The following is a 12,136-nucleotide window of genomic DNA, read 5'->3' on the forward strand; positions in this document are numbered from 1 at the left end:
TGAGACGTTTGCAGAAGAGAACAACACTATACTTATAGGTGATTACAGCAAACACGCAAAATAGTTGTATTATACTCCTATGAAGTCAATGATCTTTTCTCAGGGACCACATTAAACTCTCTTGGGGCACCATCAACATTTCTCATCAAATGTAAACCTAATGGAAGATTTGCCTTGAATACTTATATAAAGACATTGAACTAGTTGGTTTAGTAGCATTTTATATCAGTATAACTCCAGGTTCTTCATCGCCAACATAACACTGAGCTACAAGTGACATCATAGAATTTCTGGAACTTGATAGAACATCAGGTGGTGGACTCTTAGATGATTCCAAACTGAGCCAGCTCGTGAAGCTCTAAGTGGCTGAACGCCTCCCATGGACAGATGACTGTGATGTCTACAAAAATGGAGAGGATATAATTGTTAAATTAAATTACGGAAAACTATGTAAAAGTTAGAACAATATGAAACATTATCCTGTAACATTGAATTTCTTAACATGTAAGACGTCTTAAATTATGTACTTTTATTAACACACTTGACACAAACATATTGCTTATTTAAATGTTCCCTAATATGCTTCAAAAAACTTTCTTTGCATCCCTCCGTAGCCATAAAGCTGCACTGCCATGTGGAGCATTTTATTATTTATTTTAATATAAGGTGCTACAGATTTCATAGACAGATGTGGGACAATAGGTAGAGAGGACCCTGCCCATGAGGGCTTACATTCTAGAGGGAGGGGTGGTCACAGACATTAGGACCAACTGGGAGAAAATTGGAGATGGCAGACAGGGACGAGGAGGTGATTGATAGAATGATCAGGACTTGGTTGGATAGGAGAGCTTGAAAGAGTAAGTTTTGAGTGAGTGTTTGAAGGACTGAAGTTCGGTGGAGAGGTGAGTGAGGCAGGGAAGGGAGTTCCAAAGATGGGGGGCAGCACGGCATAAGCCTTGGAGGCGAGCATGGGAGGAGGTAATGAGAGGTGAGTTGAGGCATAGGTTAGAGGCAGAGCAGAGTGGTCAGGTAGAGATGTACCTCGAGACAAGGTAGGGAGAAGTAAGGGGGAGAAGTGTCAGTGTCAGAAGTTATAGGGCTTTGTAAATGAGTTTAAGTTATGAAACAGATACGGAGCCAATCAAGGGATTTATGCAGATGAGTAATGGAAGATAAGTGATGGGATAGGAAGATAAGCCTAGATGCAGCATTCTATATGGATTGAAGGTCAGAAAAGTGAGAAACAGGAAGGTCATTGAGAAGAAGGTTGCAGTAATCTAGATGAGAAATGATGAGGAAGTGGACCAGGATTTTGGTTGCTTCCTGATAAAGGAAACTCTGTCCCCTCTCTGGAGCCCCAGGGCTGTTCATTGCAGCCATTTTCCAAGGTTCTGAGGTTAGAATCTGAAAACAATGACAGTCTGAAGCTTTGGAAGGGGGCAGGGGGTGAGAAGCTGCAATCAAACGCAACTTCTGATTGCTTCTCCCCCTCACACCAGCTTCTGAAAATGTTTACCAGTTTAGGTGGTAGAGAGGCTTTAAGAAAGGACGTCCTGCTAAAGAATTATGAAAAAATACCTCAAAATACCGCACATAATTTATTGTTTTCAAAGAAGCCCCTGTAACATAAATCATTTGGAAATGTTCTATGACATAAATCATAACCATACCACAAATGAAAAAGTCTATAATAGAAGCACTACAGATAGCAACCTTTTAAGGGGAAGTCCGGCTTCAGAGACTACTATTGTGCAGAAAGATTTTCGCTCAGTAGATGTAACTGGTCCCAATACGCAGAGCTGAGTTTATCTGTTGTCGCATCCAAGGGCAACGCAATTATACAAGTCTGTCTGAGCAGTAGAATGCTCTGTAGAGTGCTCTGGGCAGTAGAATGCTCTGTAGAGTGCTCTGGGCAGTAGAATGCTCTGTAGAGTGCTCTGGGCAGTAGAATGCTCTGTAGAGTGCTCTGGGCAGTAGAATGCTCTGTAGAGTGCTCTGGGCAGTAGAATGCTCTGTAGAGTGCTCTGGGCAGTAGAATGTTGTCTGTATTATAGGCCAACAATAGGCCTAGGCCAACATGTAGCCAGCTTGAGTACCTACACATCCCCAATACCACAGAGTAGCATTGTCCGGCTCCTGTCTCCCTGATGTGGAAAGATTATGATGTCCCTTACACACCTCATATATCCAGCTCATTAATACCGGCCACCTGCACAGTACTACTTCCCTTACCTTGCATGACAGCTGTTGTTTTCTGCTACCAGCACAAATAGAAACAGTTACAGTTACAGCTACAGTGAAGATCAGTGATGTTTTCTGTTATTCACTAAGAAACCGAATGAGATGTTAACATATGGGACATGTTTAAAAATGTTCCTTACCAGTTCCAAGGCCTTCCATCCCAGGGATATCATCACCAAACCTGCACAATGAATGGAAATTTCAGTCATTAATAGGAAGCAGATTTGGGCAACTTTAACCAAACAATCCCTTTCGAAAACCCAATTGATGTGTTCTGTGTTACTTGTGTATTTGGGGCTCCCATAACTTTGAAATGAAAGCTCACATACTTTATTTTGTTTTTCCAAATACATTAAAATGGTTATAGGAAACTATCCCAACTTATCCTGTAATTATGGGGAAATGAGATAAAGATTTCTAGGGACTACCATGGGAACAATGTTTGCACCTTATTAATGCTGTCTATTGTCTAGTTAGGTTTGCAGCAGACAGAAATGCACAATTCCTGCATGTTCAGCCTCAAACTATTGTGATTTAATTTCAACAGTTGCAGTTGTCTAAAGGTTGTGTAAGGGTCTCAAACACCACCAGCTGAAATTTAGTACCCTGCATGGTAATATTTCACTTAGATAGGTGGGACAAAACATTCTAGCCAGCTGATGACCATCTAGCTATGACTGAAATATGGTATATGAAATGATCTAATCTATTGGCTGACTTGAGCCCATTTAAAACCTACCCTTTAATACCCTTCTTTGGTGGTTTGCTCTTGAATTGACGCGTCTGTCTCTGCTTGAATTTAGGAGGTCCCTTTCGAGGAGTAGTAGGTCCCCCAGAATTATTAATGGGAGCCAAAGCGCTTAATGCTGGTGATCCGGAGTTCATTTCTGGGAATAATGTATTCAAGTCTCAGACACCTAAAAATGAAGAAATTATAGTTATGTTATTGTCTACACCAAATAAAAGAACCTGGGGCTACTTGTGCCTAGAACTGGGGGTGTATATGCAGTTTTATGTTACACTTCTATGTAGATTTTAGATGGTTGTGTCCAAAGCCTGCTCTCTGCCATTTCTGATGCCTCTGACCTGATGTTAGGGCCACACATCCTGATACCAGTCCATTCACGCAAACTATTGTGTGAGAATTATGTATAATTAAGACATGAGGGATTAGGTGGAGATAGATTGGTAATGGGATAAGGACAAAGGCATTGGCAGTTCAGGACAAGCAGACTTTGTAACATTTTTATAAAGGTTAGGGAAAGCCCTGTAACAGAAATATTATGAAACATTCATATCTTGTTGTTTGGATGAGGCAAAAACAAAAGGAAATATTATACCAGCCATGTGAATTTGAAAGGAAAGAATATTAAATATCCACACATTCATTCACAGTGGTGGACAAACTACTTGTTATAAGGCCCCAATGGGAACATTTTCCACTCACTGATAACAAAGTAAGAGATACATTTGAGATATAAGGGTAAAATATAGTCCCATGTTTTCATCTAGTTAACTATATTAATAAGGTTCACTTAGGTCTCTTACCTCTGCTTCGTCACCTAGTAGCCAAAACAGTGAATATTAGCCACGTGCCCACTGGTGTTACTTTTGCACTTTTAACATGTTTTCACTTACGTGTTCTGCAAAAAACAGAACACAATGCATTCCTAAACCAGGATGCAAATAGAACCGCTCATGGGATGATATGGTGACGGTAGAAAGTATTGTTCCAAAATTCTATTATATATATATATATATATATATATATATATATATATATATATATATATATATATATATATATATATATATATATATATGATGTAATTTTCATTATCTATTTTCTTGGTTTTGTAAGTTTATATTTAACCAAAAGACATATTTAAAATGCAGAATAATGACATTAGTCTAACTCTCACAATGTGCCTATCTCAAGCAATGTTTCATTGATTTATTTATTGCATGATTAATAAATACAAATTTCAAATGGAAACTTCACTCGTCGCATGCAAATGCTTAAAAATAATTAGCTCACAATTTAAATAACACAGAAAGTATTTAATTTCTGCATAATTGTCCATTTTTTAAAAATGGAAAAGGACCAACTTAACAAATCTTTACTGATAATTTACCTTATCTTACACAACATTTCATATTCCAATCTGTACATAACTGCATTACTGTTCCCTAAAGTGAACAATCTAGGATTGATAGCAGTATTAACTGAGCATGTTAGAAAAACTCTACTATGCAGAGTTGAAGTGAACAGTATAAAGTTAATAAAGCCCTTTATGATAGAGTTCCCACAGCATTATATGAACATTTAACTCTTCGTTTCCAGAGTGGATGGGTTTGACGGAGATTGCTCTGCAACACAGAAAAATAAAATGCAAACCAAATGACTCTGCAATTTGCATGATAAGGATGCAGTCTCTCCTATGAACACTAGATGTCACTAAGAGTTATAGCTAATTTGTCGCTACCAACAATTCGTATTTACCATAAACACATCTTAATCTCAAATTAATCTCCACCCAAAAGTTATAAGGGATGAATTTATCATATTGACCAATTAGGTTAATTCCAAGGGAAGCACTGAGCAGGGAAACCTATGTATGTATTTATATTTGTTTAATTTGTTTTTTTTTACTTTTAATCTTTTTAACAATTTTTTCCACTATATTTAGATCACGTTGGACTTATTGTTGGAAAGAATGGTGTGAAAGAATTACTTATTCAGGGGAGTCACTACTCACAATGCCCAGGCAGCCTAAATGCTAAATACAGCTCACAGCTCAGTCGCAAAAGAGTTGGGAAAACAGGACATACAATGTAGTATAGGTGGGAGTAGGGTAGGTGTGAGGTTGAATTTGTGTGAGCAGTATTGGTGGGAGTAGGGTAAGTGGGAGGGTGTATTAGTGTGAGTAGTATAGGTGGGAGTAGGGTAAGTGGGAGGGTGTATTAGTGTGAGTAGTATAGGTGGGAGTAGGGTAGGTGTGAGGGTGTACCAGTGTGAGTAGTATAGGTGGGAGTAGGGTAGGTGTGAGGGTGTACCAGTGTGAGTAGTATAGATGGCAGTAGGGTAGGTGTGAGGGTGTACCAGTGTGAGTAGTATAGGTGGGAGTAGGGTAGGTGTGAGGGTGTACCAGTGTGAGTAGTATAGGTGGGAGTAGGGTAGGTGTGAGGGTGTACCAGTGTGAGTAGTATAGGTGGGAGTAGGGTAGGTGTGAGGGTGTACCAGTGTGAGTAGTATAGGTGGGAGTAGGGTAGGTGTGAGGATGTACCAGTGTGAGTAGTATAGGTGGGAGTAGGGTAGGTGTGAGGGTGTACCAGTGTGAGCAGTACAGGTGGGAGTAGGGTAAGTGGGAGGGTGTATTAGTGTGAGTAGTACAGGTGGGAGTAGGGTAGGTGTGAGGGTGTACCAGTGTGAGTAGTATAGGTGGGAGTAGGGTAGATGTGAGGATGTACCAGTGTGAGTAGTATAGGTGGGAGTAGGGTAGGTGTGAGGGTGTACCAGTGTGAGTAGTATAGGTGGGAATAGGGTAGGTGTGAGGATGTACCAGTGTGAGTAGTATAGGTGGGAGTAGGGTAGGTGTGAGGGTGTACCAGTGTGAGTAGTATAGGTGGGAGTAGGGTAGATGTGAGGATGTACCAGTGTGAGTAGTATAGGTGGGAGTAGGGTAGGTGTGAGGATGTACCAGTGTGAGTAGTATAGGTGGGAGTAGGGTAGGTGTGAGGTTGCATTAGTGTGAGTAGTATAGGTGGGAGTAGGGTAAGTGTGAGGGTGTATTAGTGTGAGCAGTATTGGTGGGAGTAGGGTAAGTGGGAGGGTGTATTAGTGTGAGTAGTATAGGTGGGAGTAGGGTAGGTGTGAGGATGTACCAGTGTGAGTAGTATAGGTGGGAGTAGGGTAGGTGTGAGGTTGCATTAGTGTGAGTAGTATAGGTGGGAGTAGGGTAGGTGTGAGGTTGCATTAGTGTGAGTAGTATAGGTGGGAGTAGGGTAAGTGTGAGGGTGCATTAGTGTAGCTGGTATTGGTGGGAGTAGGATAAATCTATTCATGACTGATAAACTCCTAAACTCAGTTCTGAAATACAACTACTTGAAGTCCAAGGCACTTATATGCCCACCTACAGTAATTCCTAATGACACTGTTTTTTTTTTATCAATCTATAGTTTTTTCTACAAATCCTTTTACGTAATCACTACTCTCAGTAATTAAAAACGTTGCTTGTTAGATTGCATTACTCCACTGCATCTGATCATCAGAGGTCAGAAGGGCTTTGGAATTTGCAGGATAATTTTAACCACATAGTCTGTCAGTGTTGATAGTTCTCACCATACGGTTGAGAGGATAATTTTGTGCATTAAGTGGATGAAGAACATGTGTATATTATCCCTTTCCCTCCGTATTGCGTATAATAAACCGCTATGGGTATGAGGGGTTCCTGGCAGTGCCACTAGCACTCCAAGGCCCTCCCAGGAGACCTCTCCATGCCCCCAGTGCCCCCATATCAGTCCCTGAGGCTTTCATGCTACTACAATATAACTTAAATACCTCTAATTAAAATAACAACAAAAATAGTATAATCAAAGTAGTGTAAAGTTGTAAAACTATTACAGGAAATAGACATACTGACATATTCATTTTAATTACAACAAACTGCACAATTTTCTTAGTTTGAAAATAATTCTACAAATGCCCAGAATTATTATTTTTCTGCAATTATCTAATGATAGCTGGATTGTGCTAACATTATCCAACCAATATTCACTTTATCTAGCATTATGTCACTATTTACACATGCATGTTTTACCATTCAGTTATAATGCCACAAGCTTAGCAGAGCAGCATCAATTCATAACTTAAGTTCCTCTGTAAGAACTTTGCTCCGAAAATAAAACAAGCACATCACATAATCAGCAATGTTACAATCAAAGATGTATTCTATTGTGTAATATTACTATTATCAATATTAATATTAGTAGTAATTATTTACATAGGACTAACACATCATACCGAATTGTACACTTCTAGGTTAATATATACCAGATATATGATAAACAAAAAACTGCCCTGAAACTAAAAAGCATTTATTTAAAAAATAAACAGTATTCCGTATATATTTACAAAGCGGGGACAATTCTCATTAATACGGTAGTTCCTTTAATTAGAACTGCGTTATTAAGTGAAACAATCTCCCATGTTTGTATTTCACCGAAGCACTAAAATCCAAATTTGATCACTTGTATATACTTGTATATACTTATATATATGATAGAAACCTTCAGCCCCAAACATCCCATATAGAAATAATCTCTGAAAATTTTAGGTAATGACGTCCTTTAACGCCTCCACCTGACGCTGGGAACTGGAAGACCACATCTTCTCCTAAATCACAAATTATTTCAGAGATATCCAGAACAGAGGTCATCCTGTTAATTTACCCTTGTATCAAAATTGTATCAAGCATCAAAGTGTCCGGAGCCGATACTCACAACTCTCCTCTGGGCTTCACGTAGATTTCTGTTACAACACAGGTTGATTGCACAGAAATACTCTGAAAAGTGTAAGCTGATTAACCACAGATTATCCTCAGTAGCCACATAGAAAACACTGACTTCTCTGATCTCTGACAGATGGACCTAATAGAGATGCTACAATGTCCTAAACTAATCCAATAAATGACATCATATTGCAGAACGTAGAAAAATAGATAGAATAATGACATTTATATTATATGGTTTGCATTTGATAATATTATTCAAAAGATACAGATACATTGTTTCACGATGTACAGAACAATCTAATATAATATCGTTTGCAAAGGTGAGGGTATTAAAATCATGGAAGGTCATCACTGCGGTCATCTATAAGTCTAGATACAAAGGATAACCTTAATGAGTGCATGATGTGATGACTTTAGCTTGAAGTCTTAAAGGGGTATTCCATAGGCCATGTTACTGTATTGTCTTGTGAGTACCCTTAGGCAACTTTTACGGCTCCCTCTGTGGTTGTCTCCAAGGTCATATAATCAGAGTTATTTTGTTATGTATTCCAGCCAGGGGTTTGCCTAGACCCACTGGTGCCTGAGCGGGCATCTGAAACAGATCCCTTATACAAGGTACCATAAACATTGGCATATGAGTTGTGGGCAAAATAAACCTAACTATTGTAAGGTTTAAGCATTACTAGATCCACCAATAAAGTATTTATCACTAAGTTAGACTTTTGCATCCATAAAACTGGAATTTTTTAAAATTTAATTCCTTCCATCTTGCTGCAGGAGACAGCTGTCTATATTAATTAATAATTAATAATTACCTCTTTTATGCATACCCCTGATCCAAACATAAACTACTCTCCGTAGATGATATAAAGGCTTTGGTGAAAAAAAATAGAAGGTGACAAATATATATGCAGTCTATAATGTATATACCAAAAAATGTTATCAGGCAACCAAATAAATGAAAGTCTTCTGAAGTCGTTGAACCCTTTTAAACCAGGGACGTCGATCTTAGATTTATATATGCACATTTTTATGATCGTGTCCCTTTATGGAAAAATCTGAGAAAATGTTTTGTGTTCTGAAATAAATAAGAATCAGCGCCGTACCGCCAACTCTGAAAAGATGACGGCACTGTACACACCGTAAATACAAGTGTCATTATACACTTGTGTAAGTGTTGGCTTGTTTAGAGACTACGGTAGTATTGTTTTCAATTATTTTGCTCCTCTACTAGTATTGCCTATCCTAATAGTCTACAGTCTCCACTCCAAAGACCATGACATACGCCCCCCACAAATCTATGGTCTCTTTCCTTTTACACTTCTCCCACGGAATCTTCACTAGTTGCCCTCACCGGACAAGCTTCTTCATCTATAGAAGTGTGTTTCTATCTGTTACCCCTGTCAAGGGGCAAATATGCACTCTAGGGGCCTGATTCATTAAAGGACATACATGGCGATTTTGTGTGTATAATGTGAATAATTACTCTAGGCAATCCCAGAACCAGTCCATACAGAGCAAAATTCAATTCATCTTCGAGCGTAAAGGACCCTTACTACAGCCTACGATTTCACAGCGGCGGAACAGGACAGAGAAGGAGCGATTGTCTGTTGTCAATGTACAGTAAAGGGGTGTATAGTTTTTTTACACTTTCTGTGCGTTCTTTTGTGACTTTATATTCCACATATGTATTGGACGTATCCTGCAGGGTATTGTCTGTTAGAGCAGGGCGGACCTAGACCCGTATTCATCACCAAACGTATCTTCACATCCGCTCCTTGTTGAATTCGGGCGTACGTACAGTATTTCGATTTACGTTCATTTTAAAACAAACGCACATTGCGCTCAGTGTGCTCTTTTGTCTTGAAGGTTAGACCGGTTTATTACATAGTCGTTGGGCTGTTAATTTTAGTTTCATTAAATGAACCAGCACAATCAGCAATCTGACATTCATGATGGAACTTTGAAGCTTATTATTTGTTGTGTTCTGTTACGTACAAGCTATGCCGCAGGGTACACACCCTCTCCCCAAATGTGACAAGTATTATAATTGTGTCGTATAGTGTATTATATATTGTATGTAGGATCTCATTTTTTTTATTCTATGAAAAGATATCATGCATTTCCTAAATTCATTTGAGACTTCTGAATCCAATAGCTTACATAACTCTTCAAACCATTTCTCTAAACACTACTTAAAGTATGTCCATAAATGACCAATTTACATTTCTTAGTAAATAAGGCAATCAGTGCTTCTTAAGGATAAAATGATGGATTGCTTTGCTCTGTATATGTTGTTGATTCTTGATATCAGGATTTCAGTATCCCTTGTACCATTCTATGACTTACAAAGTGCAGTTTCACATTTTCTTCTATAGCTCGGAGAAGTCACTTCCTTAGTGATCATTGCTAAACTGCAAAATATCCGCAGATCCCACAAACTTCCTGTCTAGGCTGAGAAGAGAGTTATACCCTGTAGATGGCGTAATGACTTATTGTATCTTCAGATATCTCTAGAATTAGATGAAGGCTGATTGCAGCGCTGGTCGCCATGGCAATGAGGAAGTGGCACATTATCTATGATTTCTAAATATGGTCACAGGATGGATGGGCGTTAATGGTAACGTTTTAGGGTCAGATCTGAGCTTACTGCTGTCACTTATTCTGGGGGGATATTTACTAACAAAATGCAGTAACTCCCATCAAATAATGTAACATTTGCTTAATGTCTAACGTGCACTAGATGAAGTACAATAGATCACTACCAATTCACACTGGAATATGTTAGTAAGTAGTAATTATATTTTTATCAGTAACTGTCAGCAGCTAGATCATATATGTAAAGGGTTTTCTTATAGTAGTTATATAATTCAATTGTCACTAATTTCTGGGGACGGTCACAGGTATTTAAAGACATGTCCCTATTTTCAGTACTGACCAACTGCACAATAAAATCCCTCTACTTCTGCATTTGAAATGCATGTGACATTATGATTCTCAGCAGCAGTGTCCCATGACATATAGGCAACTATAAACTTGTCAATATTGTATGTATGCAGCGTTCCTACAATGTGTAACTGGTGCACACAGCACTCTGCAAATTATAGGCAAGGAAAATGTTCTGCAGAAGACGGAAAAAATAGGATTTTGTTGCTTTTTGTACTTGGGTCTCCCCTGGTAACAGTAAGGGCCAGATTGTGGGTGGGTAGAATTGAGGACCCCACCAGGCTGCATGTGCTGTACCTGTTTTGCCGATGCTTTGCCCGCAGTGGGGGTGGGCAGTGAGACCATGCTCGACCAGACTGTATGCCAGTGGTTTTTGCAGAGGCTGTGCACACATCCTGAGGAGGACCCAGAAAGCAGCCACATTGGGGCCCCTGAATCCTCGGCCCCTATGCACCTTGATTGTATTATCTCTCATGAGTATCCTGGTAACAATAAGAGGCCAACCTTGGCTAACTGATGGATTGTTGCCAGCACTTATAAGAATGCAGTTCTTGTGTGGCCCTCAGCCACTGCCAATGTGGTCCTCAGATTGCAAATGTTGCCCCTTTTGTTCTAAAGAAAGACGCACCACTCAGAGACTCTCTAGGAAATCAGTAGAAGGGTCAGTTTCCCCCAGGGAGTTGGGTTTTCTGCCATTACTGAGAGCTCTCTAATTCAGTATGAACCCCTTCAAGACTGGAGGTGGCTCACACCTCTATGACTAGGCCCATATTCATAGGTTTTCTCAGCGTCGATATCACCGGAAATTCATTTTTAATTTCATATTCTACCCAAGCAAATGTTTTCACAAATCACTTGGGCTATTGCATATAAGATATATAGGGCGAGGAAAAGCCACCTATCTGGAGCTTCACCATTAGCTTTGGCCTCATCTCCTCTGAGTGTCGGAGCATCAGTCCATGAAATAAAGAAATAGATACGGCAACAATAATTCAGTATAGAAAATATTGTCATAATAAAGAATCACTTGAGATGTAAATATAGCACTAAATTAACCCTGATTTGAGTGTTTATAAGAGGATTACAATAGTACACACACTTTCCATGATGTCCACTTGAGGTACAAGGTTGCACCCAATTCTGCATGTCGACTCCCCCGCAGCCAATAGCAGGTTAGTACCTCAGGAATCCGCCTGACAGCAGATTGTACACCATCGTCGTATAGTCTCTTCTCCCAGCAGTAAAAATGGATCTCCAAACACAGCTTGGGGGGATCATTTGCCCCTATAGCCCTGCTATAATTTGCCCCTGCAGAGCCTTCCTGCCCTTATGGACAGGCTGCTTACTTATCAGCAAAGCGTTCTTTTGCTAAATGCAGGGAGCAGCGCAGGGGGAGGAGGTGGGTTAATTCCCCCTATAGCCCCCTTTGCCCTTGG

The 12,136-nt window shown here is 39.5% G+C and overlaps 1 protein-coding gene across 2 annotated transcripts; it reads right to left on the reverse strand.

The window, feature by feature from the left end:
- Positions 1 to 204: 204 nt before the first annotated feature.
- Positions 205 to 7,840, reverse strand: PDE6H (phosphodiesterase 6H). 2 transcript variants are annotated; one of them, XM_075183777.1, is made up of 4 exons: positions 7,744 to 7,840; positions 2,981 to 3,158; positions 2,382 to 2,422; positions 205 to 400 (listed from the first exon to the last, which is right to left on the reverse strand). In XM_075183777.1, the coding sequence occupies exons 2-4, from the start codon at positions 3,124 to 3,126 to the stop codon at positions 324 to 326; spliced, it is 264 nt and encodes an 87-aa protein (XP_075039878.1). In that variant the 5' UTR covers positions 3,127 to 3,158; positions 7,744 to 7,840; the 3' UTR covers positions 205 to 323. The 2 variants fall into 2 exon arrangements, with proteins under 2 accessions (XP_075039878.1, XP_075039877.1); XM_075183776.1 differs by having other exon boundaries at positions 7,693 to 7,774.
- Positions 7,841 to 12,136: the final 4,296 nt, after the last annotated feature.

The sequence above is a fragment of the Mixophyes fleayi genome, chromosome 8 (genome assembly GCF_038048845.1).
Source record: "Mixophyes fleayi isolate aMixFle1 chromosome 8, aMixFle1.hap1, whole genome shotgun sequence".
Classification (NCBI taxonomy): Eukaryota; Metazoa; Chordata; class Amphibia; order Anura; family Limnodynastidae; genus Mixophyes; species Mixophyes fleayi.